This window comes from Colobus angolensis, unplaced genomic scaffold, assembly GCF_000951035.1.
Source record: "Colobus angolensis palliatus isolate OR3802 unplaced genomic scaffold, Cang.pa_1.0 Scaffold16, whole genome shotgun sequence".
Taxonomy (NCBI): domain Eukaryota; kingdom Metazoa; phylum Chordata; class Mammalia; order Primates; family Cercopithecidae; genus Colobus; species Colobus angolensis.
This window is the reverse complement of record NW_012114710.1, coordinates 6191510-6207901: the sequence shown is the minus strand read 5'-3', so window position 1 is coordinate 6207901 and position 16392 is coordinate 6191510. Positions and strand designations below refer to the sequence as shown.

At 37.0% G+C, this 16392-nt stretch overlaps 1 protein-coding gene across 1 annotated transcript in view; it reads left to right on the top strand.

The window, feature by feature from the left end:
- The window catches only part of NECAB1 (N-terminal EF-hand calcium binding protein 1), a 170464-nt gene extending 154171 nt beyond the window's left edge, over positions 1 to 16293 (top strand). Inside the window, exons 10-13 of the mRNA XM_011937068.1 lie at positions 978 to 1090; positions 9169 to 9246; positions 10489 to 10580; positions 14087 to 16293. Of these exons, the coding sequence (XP_011792458.1) occupies positions 978 to 1090; positions 9169 to 9246; positions 10489 to 10580; positions 14087 to 14115 (312 nt within the window). The 3' untranslated portion in view covers positions 14116 to 16293. The remainder of the gene's footprint in view (positions 1 to 977; positions 1091 to 9168; positions 9247 to 10488; positions 10581 to 14086) is intronic.
- Positions 16294 to 16392: the final 99 nt, after the last annotated feature.

Genomic DNA, 16392 nt, shown 5'->3' with positions numbered 1-16392 from the left:
GCTATTGACATGAAATGAGAAACCCATTGGAATAGGAAACAGTAGACCAGGGGTTTAATTCTAGCTCTCATGCTGCATAGCTGGTATTATTGTGGAAGTTATTTTTCTCATATTCTAGATCATCCTTACTTTGTGTTTTGTTTTGTTTATGCAGTTTTATGATTCATGCCAATCCTTACTTTGATTTGCACTTTTATACTTTCACTACCAATTCTTGAAAAGAACTAATGTGGATATCTAAAATTCCATGAGAAGCCCACAGGCAGATCTTGAGGGAAGCCTTGAAACTACAATTGTTATAATGCTAATAGGATTTGTTACAGGAAACAGTTGCCATCCAATCCAGTGTGATCCATTAAAAACAAGCACATCTGATGCCATTACCTTTTGAACAGGGCCTGTTGTAAGTAGTTTATGTGTTTGACAACCCTGTAATATTTGACGTACCTTTAGAAATGCATAAGTTACTCATTTCTTTGAAATCTGGTTTTTGTAATGATTGTCACTTATGTCTAGTATCACAAAATATCCAAGAAATTGGAGCTGTGCAATGAACAATAGGACTCTCTTTAAAAATTGGTAAGTGGTTATAGGGAAGTGATCCCAGCTCTGCCTGCACCATAGAGACACTTAGGGAGGTTTTAAAAATAGCAGTGCCTGGGCCCCACTCCCAGAGATTTTGATATAAATATAATTTTAAAACTTCTCGAGTCATTGAGAATCACTGCTTTTAAAGGGAAACACGTCATTGTAAAGAACACTTTGTTCAGCTTCTGGGACTAGAGGCAAGGAAAATATCTTGCCTAGATTACAGCCTTTATGCAGTTTTATACTTGGAATACTCGTGGCCTTCCTTGGTCATATTTTTGGATGAGAATCATTTGTTTTTGTGAGGAGGAATGGGATGGGCAGTAGGAGTCAGCTGAAATCAGGCTCCATGACAGCCAACGCAGTGACCCTCACCCCTTCCTCGGCAGCACATCATGCTTGTGCAGCGGCAGATGTCTGTGATTGAAGAGGACCTGGAAGAATTTCAACTTGCTCTGAAACACTACGTGGAGAGTGCTTCCTCCCAAAGTGGATGCTTGCGGTAAGTGCTCCTACTCCCGCACCTTAGGCCTTTGGCAGCCCAGGAATGCAATGAAGGCATTTCTCACTTTAGACAAGGCTGGGCGTCTAGAAGACAGATATTTGAGAATCCTCACATTAAGTTATACAGAGCATTCCACCTGGGTGATGTCATTTGCTGCCTTTAACTGGATGTTTTCTCATTAATCTTTAAACCCCATGTTGTTTGATCATCAGGGGCACCAAGTAAAATGAAATGCGGAGAACAAGTTGAATGAAGAGACTGAATTTCAAATAAGTTGAAATTCCCTTTTTCATCCAGGCAGCCCACACTCTAATTTAAAATCATCTCTGGTAGATGAGGCACCAACTCTAGGACATCTAGCTGTGATTGCTCCCTTGGCAGCATGCCCTGTGGCCTAATGACCATTTCAGTCATTAGGAAATTGCAGGCGTCCCTGAAGTCATGATTTCAGTCCTTGGTCATTAAAAGAAAATGAAGCAGCAGCAGATCTTTTCTTTCCTCTTTCCATGGGTACCACCTAGCTCAGGCTTCGGATATCTCAAGCTACTAAAATATACTATTCCTCATCTTCAGTTTTTTCACTCCAACTGGTTCAATAAACAGTTACTATAATAATTTTCTGGAAACAGTTATCATAGAATTCCCTTACCTGGAACCTACAGTAAGTCTCTAATGAGTATCTTATCAAAGGCTAGACGTTTGTCCTGACTCTATATTTAATCCTACTGACAGACCCAGGATCCATATCACTACTGTTATTTGTTCTCCCTCATCTAAACACTCTGCCTCGGTGATGCACAGCTAGAATTTCTGATACAATCTGTTTGTTCCCCACTGTGCCTCAGACCTGGCTACTCTTCCTCTCAGAAATGTGCATGCACCCAGCTGCAAGTCTCTGCCAGACCATGCACTGCCTCAAGTTCGGACCCCCAGTCCAAATTCATCTGCTTTTAGAAAACTTCCACAACCAAGTCTAACCTACGTTATGAGTTTGGGAAGGTTTTTATGTGTGTATGTGTGTGTCCGTGTGTGCATAAACAGATACTTCATGTCTCTGGGTGTTTTGCTTTTCCTCTCAGTGTTTAATTAATGTTATTCATATCCCAGCAGAATATTTCTCTAGCTAAGAAGTCTGGCTCTGGAAATAAACATGGGATTTTACTAGCTTTGTGGTTTTGAGAAAGACCCTCACTGGCTCTAAGCCTGAGTTTCCTCCTCAAGAGCCTCATGAGATGGTTGGGAAGATTGAGATAGTCCGTATGCAGTGCTCAGCACAATGCTTCCCATCCACTGAAGACGTGAGCTGAAGTCACTATTGCGTTTACTGTTGTTTCCTGGTTGTCTGGGTGGCTGACCTCCTCTCTAGAGTATGAGTGCAGTACTTCCTCAGTGCCACTAACAGCTCATCATCTTCCAGTAGTGTCTTTGTAACAAGAACACAGGAAATGCTGTGCTTCCATGATTATTTTTATTATTCTATGTCACGCCAGACTCAGAGGGCACAAATCAAAACCCCATTTTTGTCCTTTTTACTTCAGTGACTCAAGACTTGCAAAGGTGGGAATATGTGTAGTTTTTACAGCCCACTCATTTGAAAATAAAATTGAATATTTAAAAATGCAAAGAGGGCCAGGCGCAGTGGCTCACGCCTATAATCCCAGCACTTTGGGAGGCCGAGGCGGGCAGATCATGAAGTCAGGAGTTCAAGACCAGACTGACCTTAAACCCCGTCTCTACTAAAAATAGAAAAATTAGCTGGACATGGTGGCATGTGCCTGAAATCCCAGCTACTCAGGAGGCTGAGGCAGGAGAATTGCTTGAACCTGGGAGGCGGAGGTTGCAGTGAGCCGAGATGGTACTACTGCACCCCAGCCTGGACAACAGAACGAGACTCCGTTTCAAAAAAAAAAAGAAAAGAAAATACAAAGAGAACCTATATATACACTGTTCACAGTGTAAACTTCCCAAAATAGAGCTCAGTAAACTCTTTATAATGAGGATATAGAGAAGATAAAGTCTATTTCAGCATATTACAATCTCCAGGGATTGATGGCATGTTTTATATTTATAAAAAAGGCACACAAGTTTGTTTTTTAGGTTCAGAAACACTAATGGGTGTTGGGGAAATGACCTCAAGCTACTAGAACAGTCCCAGAGAAAGGGAAACTAGCTGTGGGGGAATGAGAGTGGATAGATTTGTGCTGTCTGCTGCAAATTCCATTCTCTCAATAACCACAATAAATTGGTCATCCTTAGAGTTTCCTGGATTTTCTGTGGTTAACCAGGGGTAGAATAGACAAGTCCTCTCCTGTTCCAATTACAACAAGGTCTTGCTTTCTTAAATTCAGGCCACTGAATTAGAGGTTTTGCTCTATAAGTTTTTGATTAGGAGACTCCGAAATATGGGGAGTGACAGAGGTTTTGTTTTAGTAGTCAAAAGAGTTTTTAAAAAGTTAAATTGGTGAAAAACTCAAGCAGATTATGTGGACTCATGTTTATACACACACATTGTTTGATACAACACATATACACACTATTCTTCACTTATTTTGTAATCATGAAGGCTCATTAATCCCTGTTTTTGTCATAGGGAGGTACCAATTGAATATAAGTGGTATACATGGTATGTTCTCAGAACCATTCTTGACACCAGAGAACAAGAGAATAGTTTGTTTTCAAGGATCTCAGACTCCAGTTGGGAAAATAGGATGCTCATTTATGAGGGTAGAGCACAATTAAAATCATGTTCATGGTCTAAAATTTCATAGTCATTAAATAGAACAAAATGATTTCTAAAGTCACTCAGCTATGAAATTTGAGAATTTGAATATATTCAAAACTCCATGTCAAGAGCCTAAGGAATATGAATGTAGGATTACATTGTAAGAATCAACCCTGAGGCATCCTTAAGAAATAATGGTGGCACATTGAATCATTAATCATTTATCAGTATTTATTTATTTTTGAGACAGTGCCTCACACTGTTGCCCAGGCTGAAGTGCAGTGGTGCAATCTAGGCTCACTGCAGCTTCAACCCCCCAGGCTCAAGTGATCCTCTCACCACAGCCTCCCAAGTAGCTGGGAGTACAGGTGCGTGCCACTATGCCTGGCTAATTTTTTCTTTTTTGATATGGAGACTTGCTCTGTTGCCCAGACTGGAGTGTGGTGGCACAGTCTTGGCTCACTGCAACCTCCACCTCCCGGGTTCAAGCAGCTCTCCTGCCTCAGCCTCCCAAGTAGCTGGGACTACAGGCACGTGCTGCCACACCCAGCCATTTTTTTGTGTTTTAGTAGAGACGGGGTTTCACCCTGTTGCCCAAGCTGGTCGCGAACTCCTGACTTCATGATCCACCCGCCTCAGTCTCCCAAAGTGCTGGAATTACAGGCATGAGCCACTGTGCATGGCCATTTTTGTATTGCTTATAGAGACAGGGTTTCATCATGTTGCCCTGGCTGGTCTTGAACTCCTGGACTCAAGCGATCCACCCACCTCGGACTCCCAAAGTATTGGGATAACAGAAGTGAGCCACCATGCCCAGCCTCATTAATCAGTAATTATATAGATGAAGTAAATTGGTGACCCACAGCTTGGTATGGAGAAATGTGAGGACCGGCCCTCTTGCCATGTCTTTTCTTCATTGGTTAGGCCTTGCTTGTGATTTAAGGTAGGACATGCACATGGGGAAGGAAGAAGCCAAGAGGGAGAGTCCCGACCATTATGGGGAGTTTCCTCATTTAAAATCTTTAATGTCACCTGTTCCTGAGCCACATCCATTTCCCCTAGAAGCCATTTCACTGACACATTTTCCAGCATCCAGGAATATTCAAGATCTCCCAAAGCTCAAGGTTGAAGCTTTTAGGGCCTGCATCCAAAGACAGCTTAGCCAAAGAACTCTTGCTTTAGCCAATGAGTGTTAAGTGTCACAGGAAGTATGAAGATTTTAAGGAGAACGACACAGGCTGTTTCGGGGGAGTAGAATCACACAAGAAACAAATCACACGTGTGTTGTTGTGCAGTTTTACATTTACAAATAATTGAAAGCTAATCATTCAAGCCCTAAGCCTTTAACAACTGCTGACAAATCTTTCTAAAAATTATTTCGCAATTGGACTTTTCTTGCTGTCTCAGTGTGATCATTGTGTGTCATTATCTATATGGTATAGTCTCAAATATCAATGTCCTTAAATATCATTGCCCCATATTGGTCTTTTTGGCCCTTAACTGAAAGTACCCATTCTGTAAAGCAATTCTGGTTAGCACTTTCACCCATGTGCCTTTGAGACAGAATCTGCACTTTCATCACTGCATCTGCTTCTTGTCAGTCACCTTTATTAGGTTTCCTAACTCTTTGTCAGAGCGCAGCTTTTCAAGGCAAAAATGCCTAAGTTCAAAGTCTGGTTTACTCACTAGCAGCTGTGATGACCATGGACAAGACATTTCATCTCTCCATTCCTTAGTTTCCTTATCTATAAACAATGGAGAAATAAATACACAAAGAAGACAACATCACCTTCCGGTATCAAATAAGAATGCTTGCAACTGCAATCTAGAGTAAGCACAGTAACAGTCACTTATATCATAAGTACATTTATTATTCTCAAAAGGAATACTGGAGGTAACAATCTCAAGGTTCTTATACAGCTTAATGTTGTCATCAAAGATCCCAGATCTGTCTTTCAGATGTGCCTTCTGGCTCTTCACCAGATGGCCTATAGCGAGGAAGAAAAAGGGAGAAATACCAACAAGCTCTCCTCTCAAGTCTGATCCTGAAGATGCAAATGTTTTCCCAGAGTCCCTGCTTCCTAGCATACTTCCCCTTGCATCTCACTGGCCAGAATTCAAGTCGCATGGTCATTGTTGGCCACTGGGAAGGCTAGGAAACAAGTGTCCAGCAGAGAGGATTAAGGTTATCAGGATATTTTCAGTCCAACACTGATTGGTACATTGGGTGTATTGCAAACTGAACAGTGGCAGAGTCATGTTACTAAGAGGAGAGTAATATTTGGGGAGGCAATGGACAATGTAGCCACATGACTCCCAAAGTAACTATGAAGGTTAAATGGCTTATCTATGGAAAATGCTTAAATTAGAGCCTGGAACAGAGCAATACATGTAGAAATCATCACCACCACCACTATTAATACTTATATTATTAGCTTGCTGCTTCTCATTGCTTTAATAGATATGTACATTTTCCCTCCATTTCTCTTCTGGTTTTCCTCCTACCCCATTCCTTTTGTTTCTGTCATGCTTCTTAGCTTTGACACCATTAAGGCTTAGCTTTCATAGCTACTCACCCAATGAAAGTGATACTTTCCTTTTAGCTATTGGGCTAACAACACACACACACACACACTAAGCCAAGTACTGAGTTAAGAATTCTACATGTAACTTTTTTTTATTTTCAGACAGAGTCTCACTCTGTCGCCCAGGCTGGAGACAGTGGCTTGATCTTGGCTCACTGCAACCTTCACCTCCCAGGTTCAAACGATTCTCCTGCCTCAGCCTCCTGAGTAGCTAAGATTGCAGGCACATGCCACTGTGCCCAGCTAATTTTTGTATATTTAGTAGAGACAGGGTTTCACCATGTTGGCCAGGCTGATCTTGAACTCCTGACCTCAAGTGATCCACCCACCTTGGCCTCCCAAAGTGCTGGGATTACGGGTGTGAGTCACTGTGCCCGGCCTTCCATATAACACTTTAATTCTCATAGTATTGTTATCACTATTGCACAGATAAGGAAACCAATGTTGAGTATTGGGATCAAGGTGGCACAGCTAATAACTGGTGGATGGTGGAAGGTCTGTTGGGCTATACTTTAAATCACTGCCATTTCATATTCCTTTTTACTCCTTCAAAAGCTTCAGCATTATGCTAAAATTTTATGAATTTCTTATCTTATGGTCTTATGGCTAGTCTGGAAAATGAAATGTTCAAATTTCAGGATAAGTGGGCTTTTTAATGTAATAAGTATACAAATGAATCAGTTTTCAGGCAGCAGTTGATGAAGAGCTTGAAATACAAGGCTGAGTATTTTAAACTTTATCCTAAAGAAAATAGAGATGGATTGTAATTTGTCCAGTGTACTGTTGAAGGTTATGTTTGGGGATTACATCCCTTTGAGACTATGATGAAAGCTATAGATTCTCTTCCTAGAAAAACATATATATGCATATTAATTTGCAGATCATTTCTGGGATTTTAGTGAACACCCAAAGAGCACATTCATGAACTCTTGGGATTAGAAAATCACAAATTCCACCTTCCATTCAATTCTTATGATTCCATAGTAAACCTTTCTCCAGAAAATCTGAAGTTGAGCTAAAAACAATATTTGCTGCATCATACCTTAATGAACCAAACTAAACAAACAACTGAAAAAAACACAAGCAGAACTAAAGAAAAAAAACATTAAAATTTCTGTGTGTAGTTACTGCCACCTGCTGGTCACACTTAGGTAAATCCTAAATCTACGTTAATCAACTATTTTACTGCTATTTGTTCTTACTGGTAAGTTTACTGGTAAATTCTTTGTTAACCCAAAAGCCTTATTGTTTTTCTAACCCCTCGTTTTGCTTTCTAATATGAATATATTATGAACCATCAGGCTGAACAGTTTTTTTTTTGAGGCGGAGTCTCGCTCTGTGGACCGGACTGGAGTGCAGTGGCCTGATCTCAGCTCACTGCAAGCTCCGCCTCCCGGGTTTACGCCATTCTCCTGCCTCAGCCTCCCGAGTAGCTGGGACTACAGGCGCCCGCCACCTCGCCCGGCTAGTTTTTGTATTTTTAGTAGAGACGGGGTTTCACCGTGTTAGCCACGATGGTCTCGATCTCCTGACCTCGTGATCCGCCCGTCTCGGCCTCCCAAAGTGCTGGGATTACAGGCTGGAGCCACCGCGCCCGGCCTGTAATTCAGTTTTTAAAGTTATCTTTATTTTTGTCTCCCACTCTTAAGTTCATGAATCTCTCTATTCTTTTGTTTCAAAATTAATTTGGGTCTTCATCATTTCTCACCTATGCTATTTCACTATCTTTCCAGCTGTTTTTCTACTTTACAATACCCTTCATACAATACCCACTGGGCCATCTGAAGGATCTTTTAATACATAGCTATAGCCACGACACTCTCCCTGCTTTATATCCTTCGGTGGCTCCTCATTGCTACAGAATTAAATTTGCAGTCACCTCAACCTATGTTTTCAGCCAGCCTACTTTCTTCACTCCTTCAAAACATATTATGTAGACTTTTTCCTCCTTTGGGGTAGTCAAAGGACTGGAAGGAACAAATTTGTCTCACCCAAATTGGAAAAGAAATTTAAAAGGAAAACAAATTGGAAAAGAAATTTAAAAGGAAAACAAAATACCCTTGCAATTATGGCCAGAATGTGGACTCTTAAACTTCATCCAGAGACAGTGTTGAGCAGTGTGTGTGTGTGTGTGTGTGCGCGCGTGCGCGTCAGAGGGAGAGACAGTTTGAGAGACACGGAGAAAGGGAAAAAAGAGAAAGAGGAAGAGAGCCATTAGGTATTGGCAAACTAGGAGTCAGTTGTATAACAGTAGTGTGGTCCAAGTGACTCAAATGGCATAGAACAGGACCCACACAAAAACTGTCAATACAGGAATGTTGTAAGGCTAAGAATTTGGCAGAGGTACGGTGGTTGATAGGGCCAATCCTAACAGCTACATTTGAGGGCAAAGGCAGGTAGCATGCACTCACATTTTTCTGGGCCTAGCGCAACAGATGCTCAATAAACCTTTTTGAATGAATGAATACAATTTTGCAAAAGTTACATTCGTGATGTCTGCAATATATTGAGACTGTTTTCATGATGCAAAACCAGAAAACTAAAAAATCAAAACAAAACAAAACAAAAAACAAAAAAAACCACTTATGCCAAACAGACATATTGAACAAGTAAATTCTTGACAAATCTGTTTGATTTTCATGCAGGCACCTTAGATTGTTTCCTCTATTAATGGATAAGATTGTTTCATACTACATACAGATATTAGAAAAGTTAGCTTATATCTTTAATTCCCAGTAGCTAATTATGCCTTTTATTTTCCATTTCAGTATTTCTATACAGAAGCTTTCAAATGAATCTCGCTACATAATCTATGAGTTCTGGGAAAATAGTAGTGTATGGAATAGGTAAGTTGTGAGCAAGCCTGATTTTATGTGAAGCCAGGAAGGTGGCAATATGTATGCATGATGTAATTTTAGGATTTGTAGGAAAGCTGCGTTCTCTTTTACCTTACCTTAAAACCTGTCCCATTTGCCCATTACCCTGAATTCTACGCACTTTAAAAAATGTATTTAATGGCTTAGAAACCACTTGTCTTGAAGTACAAATACTTTTGGTAATGATTCCACTTTGAGTCTTACCATTTTACTGATGTTTTCAGATAAGAAGATATAAATGGGGGTATGGGTGTCTAAAGCTGGTGAGGGTGGAGACAAAGGATGGACAAAAATGAGGTGGAAAAAAGAGCTTTATCTAATTTTTCATAGGATAGTCTGTGCAGCTATTTTATTTTACAACAAAACTACATACAATTTTTAGAGTCATTGCAGCCCAACACCTTCTAAATGTCTTTAAAGACTAAAAATAAAGTGGAAATTCAAGACGTTGTCAAAAATTCAAAACAAATCAACTTGTTTAAAACTAAAATAATTACTAATAGAAAACAAACATATAATTTTAAAATGGAATGAAAGAAATGTTTGCTCTTCTGAGAGTATATAACAATTCCTGACCGTTTAAAACGGTACAGAGAATATAGCTCTCTAAATAAGTCCATGTTTAGGGTGTTAAATATGGTGATGGAAGTAATAGAATACCTGGAAATTCAGTTGATCCATATTTCACCTAAAAGTTTTATTTTTGTGGCAATTTTGAAGGTACTTTGGGCTATAAGGAAGGCAAAATGATAGCAACAGTATTTCAGCCATAGAAGGAAACAAGGTAACTTATTCAACTCTGTGCTTCCAGGCCAACACTTTCAGATAGTTTTTCAGATTTATTTTTATTATCTAGAAATGTAAAATATACAGTCTGTCTTATTATCTATCCTGTTTTTTAAACTCTCCAACAGCTATAATATTCTTTTCTATTTAAATTTGTTGCAGTAAAGTCTACTTCCTATTTTATCTTCTAAAAAAGTAATGTTCTCCTGGTTCAAAACCTTTTTTAAAAAGTTTCTGATGACAATTATTAAATTACTCCTAAGTCATTTTTGAAAGCTGAACAACCATTAAAACAAGCTTGTATCCAGGAGCTTACTTAATCCACATCATCCCAAACTTTGCCATCTTGATCAAATTTGATCTCTGCTGCACTTGGGAAGATTGTAAATAAAAATGCACAGCCTTAACCTGTAATTATTTACACAGCCACCTTCAGACAAATTATAGCAAGACATTCCAAAGAAGTAATGTGGATTTCTTGGAAACTCCAGAACTCACATCTACAATGCTAGTTCCTGGTAATTATCCTGGGTTTACAATGCTTCTATATCCTTTTGTATTTTTTGTTTGTTTCTTAAAAGACAGTATGCTCTTCCCTTTTATATTTTATCAATGGTATTCTCTTATTTATTTCTCTGTATAACTTATGGTTTGAGAGTGGGGGGAAGAAATAAAAGATCTATATATTTGTTCTATTTTGTCCTTAGTGAACCCTATTTGTATTCCCAGCTATATTGAACCTACTATTAGTCATTTGCTAATCATATTAACAAACTTGAAGTACTACCAAATCATGATATTTCAAAAAATTATTCAAATATTTTACCATATTGTAATTTAGTGTATTGGACACAATTTGTTCATCTACCCATCCAATTACTGATTAAACATATATTTACTGAGTATTAATATGTGCTAGGCACCAGGGTGTTTGGTCTATTTACTGGTACTGATTAAGCTCCATTTCTGAACAAGCATTGTGTTCGGAGCTACAGAGGGTACAAACTAAAAGCAAAATCCCTACCCATAAATTAGCCAGGCATGGTGGTGCATATCTGTAATCCCAGCTACTTGGGAGGCTGATGCAGGAGAATCACTTGAACCTGGTAGGCTCACGCCTGTAATCCCAGCACTTTGTGAGGCTGAGGTGGACAGATTACAAGGCCAGGAGCTCAAAACCAGCCTGACCAACATGGTGAAACCCCACCCCTACTAAAAATACAAAAAGTAGCTGGGCATGGTGGGGCATGCCTGTAATCCTAGCTACTCAGGAGGCTGAGGCAGGAGAACTGCTTGAACCCAGGAGGCGGAGGGTTGCAGTGAGCCAAGGCACTGCACTCCAGACTGGGCGACAGAGCGAGACTCCATCTCAAAAAACAATAATAGTAAAATAAAATAAAATAAAATAGGGGGAAAATCTTAGAATACAACTTCTGTAAATATGACTGCTGCAGGCTTTGTACATAGAATGCAGGAAAGTGAGATCCACATTTTATTTACCTTCACATTCCCTACCCTATTACAGTATTACTATAGGACAGTATATGGCAAAAAGAAATTATTTCCTAGATGAAAGAATGAATAGGACTTTGGCATCATCATAAATATATTGGTCTTCAGTCAAAATTTCCATGAAGTCCTGACACGTAATTTTTGTGTCGCCATGACACCCATTTCCATTTCTCCCAAACCAATGTGGAAAGAAAGGAACAATGCTTGTTCTAATTGGTGCCTTGAGTCTTTCCAGGACAGAAACACCTGAACAAAAATAGAGAGGAATAGAGGACAGAACAGGAGGCTACTGAGTTATCAGTAAGGGGAAAAATGCTACAGCAATAATTGAAAATATGGAATAATCTGATAGTTTTCTGACCCAACTCTATCATTATCTTGAATTGTTTTCTATACACTACTAGTGTCATTGGCACATGCATTATATTACTCTTTCTCTCTCAGAGCATTTCCTAATTTAGAAGGAAAAACTGACTACAGATAAAACTGGATCAATTCTTGTTCTGTGAATCCAGCCAGGTTCAATACAATTTAATGCCTTTTAATTGCTGCCCTATTTTGTATTAATCTCATATTACATTTAATTTCAACAATGATTACTGGAATTTCATATAACAAGAGGAAAAGGTAGGCATGATTTCTGACACAATTTTAAAACCTACAACATTTTAACATTTATTGGGACATCCCACCCTATTTTAAAGTTTTATCACTGTGACAGCAGGCCTATTCCAGTAAGTTGAAGTTAGCATATAAATATTATTTGTGGGTTTTAATGGCCATATAACTTATAATACTATTTTTAAAAACCATTTTTGTGCATTTTGTGTTACAATGGTTATGAAAATTAAAAAATAATAATAATTAGGTAGGCGCTGTGGCTCATGTCTGTAATCCCAGCACTTTGGGAGGCGAAGGTAGACAGATCACCAGAGGACAGGAGATCGAGACTAGTGGCCAATATGGTGAAATCCTGTCTCTACTAAAAAATACAAAAAAATTAGCCAGGCATGGTGGTGCATACCTGTAATCCCGGCTACTTGGGAGGCTTAATCCAGAGAATCACTTGAACCTGGGAGGCAAAGGTTGCAGTGAACTGAGTTCGTGCCAGTGCACTCCAGCCTGGGTGACAGAGCAAGACTCTGTCTCAAAACAAATAATTAATTAAAGATGTATTAGCTGCACATATTTATACCTAAAATTAAAATCTGAAAGAAAAAAGGCAGATACTACATTTTAAAATGCAGTATGAGTAGGTTTGTATTTCTAATTTAACTCACAAATTATGATTTCTGGTAAGATTGCTTTTTATGATTAAGACTACTAAGTGGTTTACCTAAGATACATCTAAAGAAATTAAGCAACTAAGACAGACTGCATCCAAATATGAAAATATACACTATAATACATTCCAATGACCTCTCAAACATAAAATCCTTCAAATGAAGCATACTGGAATATGGCAGCCCAGATCCATTAGCCATCATAAACCACCCAGACAAAAAGAGTATATCAACTTGGTCTGTGGAGCGGAATGTCCCTTGGCAATAAGAGAAAAGCCTATGGTTATGAGAAAACAGGATACAAAAAAAAGATCCTATTTCCAGCAAATTACTTGAACAGCTTTGAAAGCAAATTTCAATCCCTTCCATTTATCTGTTTCTCACAGCATTCCACCAATCATACATCTTTGCCATTGGTTTGTTTTCAGGATATCTATATTCACTGGGATAAACATTTATAATTTTAACATACAGATATACTAAAATATTATTTATAACCTATCTACTTGCTTATACCCAATATTTATGAGATCCTATATGTATAAATATATGGTATTTATAAATATCACACATGTATAAATATATGTATAATTACACATGTATTTATATGTATATTATACATATGATACATCACATTTATAAATATGTGTATATATGTATATTATATATGTACACATATATGTATATATTGTTATTTATGTATATATTACATATTATATGTATATATTATAGTATATTATATGTATATACATATTTATACATATTATATGTATATACATACAATATAATATATAAATACATGTGCATATATGTATACTATATGTAGAAATACATGGTATTTCTACATATAGGATTTCATAAATACTGGGTATATAAATACCATATATATATATATGGCCTAACTACTGCCAGTGTTGGGCAGATTCTAATAAGAACAATAGCATGATTTTAGCTTCATGGCATTTATAATCTTGCTGCCAAAACAAGTTCTATTCACCTAGAACAAAAAATTTTAGACTGCAACAAAGTGCCAAAAGATATGGTACAAATAAGTGCATAAGAAGAGTTCAATCTTGCCTCAAACAGTCAGGAAATGGTGACTAGAAAGATAAGTTATTATGCAGACTAAAGGTAAGGGGAATGGTCTCTTTAGATATAATTTGCACCTTGAATGTTCTTTGCCCTGTAAGTTATTTTCATTATTTTAGAAAATGTTTTTCTCTTTTCAGCTTCATGGTGGATCCTGAACAACAACTAGATGTTCCTAGACATTTTCCTTATGGTTCCAAGTGCAAAACAGGTGTTCTTATCTAAAATGTCAATTAGAAAATTATCTGTGGTTGTTAATCTACTGTATATTTTTGTTTGGTATATTTACTAAGTGCACTCTTTTAAAACTTATTCTATCATTTTATGATTCATGTGAATTTTAGCTCAATTTTCAAAGTTCACTAATATTCTCAATATTTAGTGCTAAATGCTTTGCTACACTGTAACTAACCTAAAACCTTTTAGTGACAAAATCCTAATATGTGGAAAAAAGCATAGACATAAAGGAATAATATTGTGAAAATGAATTTGTTATGATAAAGAAAAAATAAAGTGGAAACTTTTAGAGTATTACTTCATAGGGCAGATTTTGTAAACTGTCGTATAGTGTAAAGGGTTAAATCAGCGTTTTGTGATTTTTAACAGATTTTCTGTGAGTGAAGTTTATTCTTCCAACAATGTCTACTCCATCCCCAACCCAACTCACAGCCCTATGACTATTATCTTTGCATTAGTTAAAAAGTTAGTATATAGGCATCAAACAACCTTGGCTGTAACCTATAGACTCTCTATCAATGTATCAGGTTATAGACTGGTTTTTCAAAAGTGAACAATTCTGTGATAAGTTAGAGTACCATTTAGTAATACAGCAACATTGTGTCATTTATTAGCATCATAATTCCTTGTTATGTAAGTTAAATATATCAAGAAAGAAGAGACTATTGCTTTGGGAAAATGTGGTTCAAGTTTTATGGCATATGGTTTTGGTATGTGACAGATAGCTAACTTTTCTTATGAAAAATAATACATATTTGCATGTAAACAATGATTTCAAAATACTTGAAAAATAAACTTTTAACTCAAATGAATAAATAAGAAATATGAAACAAGCACAAAACCTTATGGAAGTCATAAAATAGTAGGGAAAGTACTAGACAGAAGACATCTGTTTTCCAATTTCAACACTAGAATGACTAAAACTATCTACCTATAGAACTATCTATAGATAGTATACTATCTATACTCTGCTCAACAAGCTCAGAAATTAAATGTTTTTAATAATAAAAATTTGTCCTGGTTATAAACCCTGCTGATGAAAATACAATACATATAAAAATGTATAGCCATGTTATTTTCTAGTATAAATTCCTTTAAAACTATAAGTCTTTGGGGAAAAATATAAGGTAAAATTGTCCAGTTTTTCCCCCTTTGAAAAACTCAGGAAAAAAGGAAGATTGAACTAATAAAATTTTATTTCTTAAATATAAATTTGACCTAAAATATTTTCTCAAACTAATTCATGAAACAGCAACTTTTACCAATACCTTTGTATACTCTCAGTTCTCATCCAATATAAATAAAATTTTAAAATCCTTTCATAGTTCTATTAGAAATAAGTAGTAAATTTTGATATATTACACGTATACATGTGTGTGTGTGTGTGTGTGTGTGTGTTTGTGTGTGTTTGTGTGCCTCTGGTCAACTCTAAGGATGACAGACACTGTGTAACAACACCTGGGTCAACTCTTTTAATTTATATACAAAGCAAAGAACAACATTAATGGAGATATACAATGATTATTCAAACAAGCTATACATATGTACAAAGGCAAATAAGACACATAACAAAACAGTCTCTGCAGACTGATTGTATATAGTAAGAAAAGATCAAAGGACTTTAAAACCTAAACGACTTTTGACATACAAACTCTTCTTGAGAATGTTTGTTGTAAATGGTTTCAAAAATACAAATTATAGCCAATCAAAATATTGCTTTGGTTGGTCCATTTAAGTATCCAATTCAAAAAGCATATCAAATCTTTTGGGTACTAGGCAGTTTCCAAAGTAGCATGGTAGTATTACTTGTTAAAAGGGTTCTGTTTTCATTAACAGTACTGAATGGAAAGGGTCTGCAGATTCCAAATTGGAATAAGCTCTATCATATTCTAAAACAAGAATTAAAATGACTTGAGAATGGGCAAATAATAAAGCAAACCAATTAATTATATGGTCATTCTGACCCCATCTTATACAAATTATACATATATTTTGTGTACATTTGTGAGAGTTGTATGTATGTGAACTGTGTGCGTTGTGTATTCACATACAAATATATACTGAAACCTACAGTGGAAAAGGAAAGTAGGGCCAAAAAAAAAAAAAAAAAACAAGAAGAAGAAGAAAGAAAAAACTCAGACCTAAGTATAAATATCACATTTTAAAGTAAACAATAAGTTTATAGTTAACAAAGATTGTTTTTTCTATT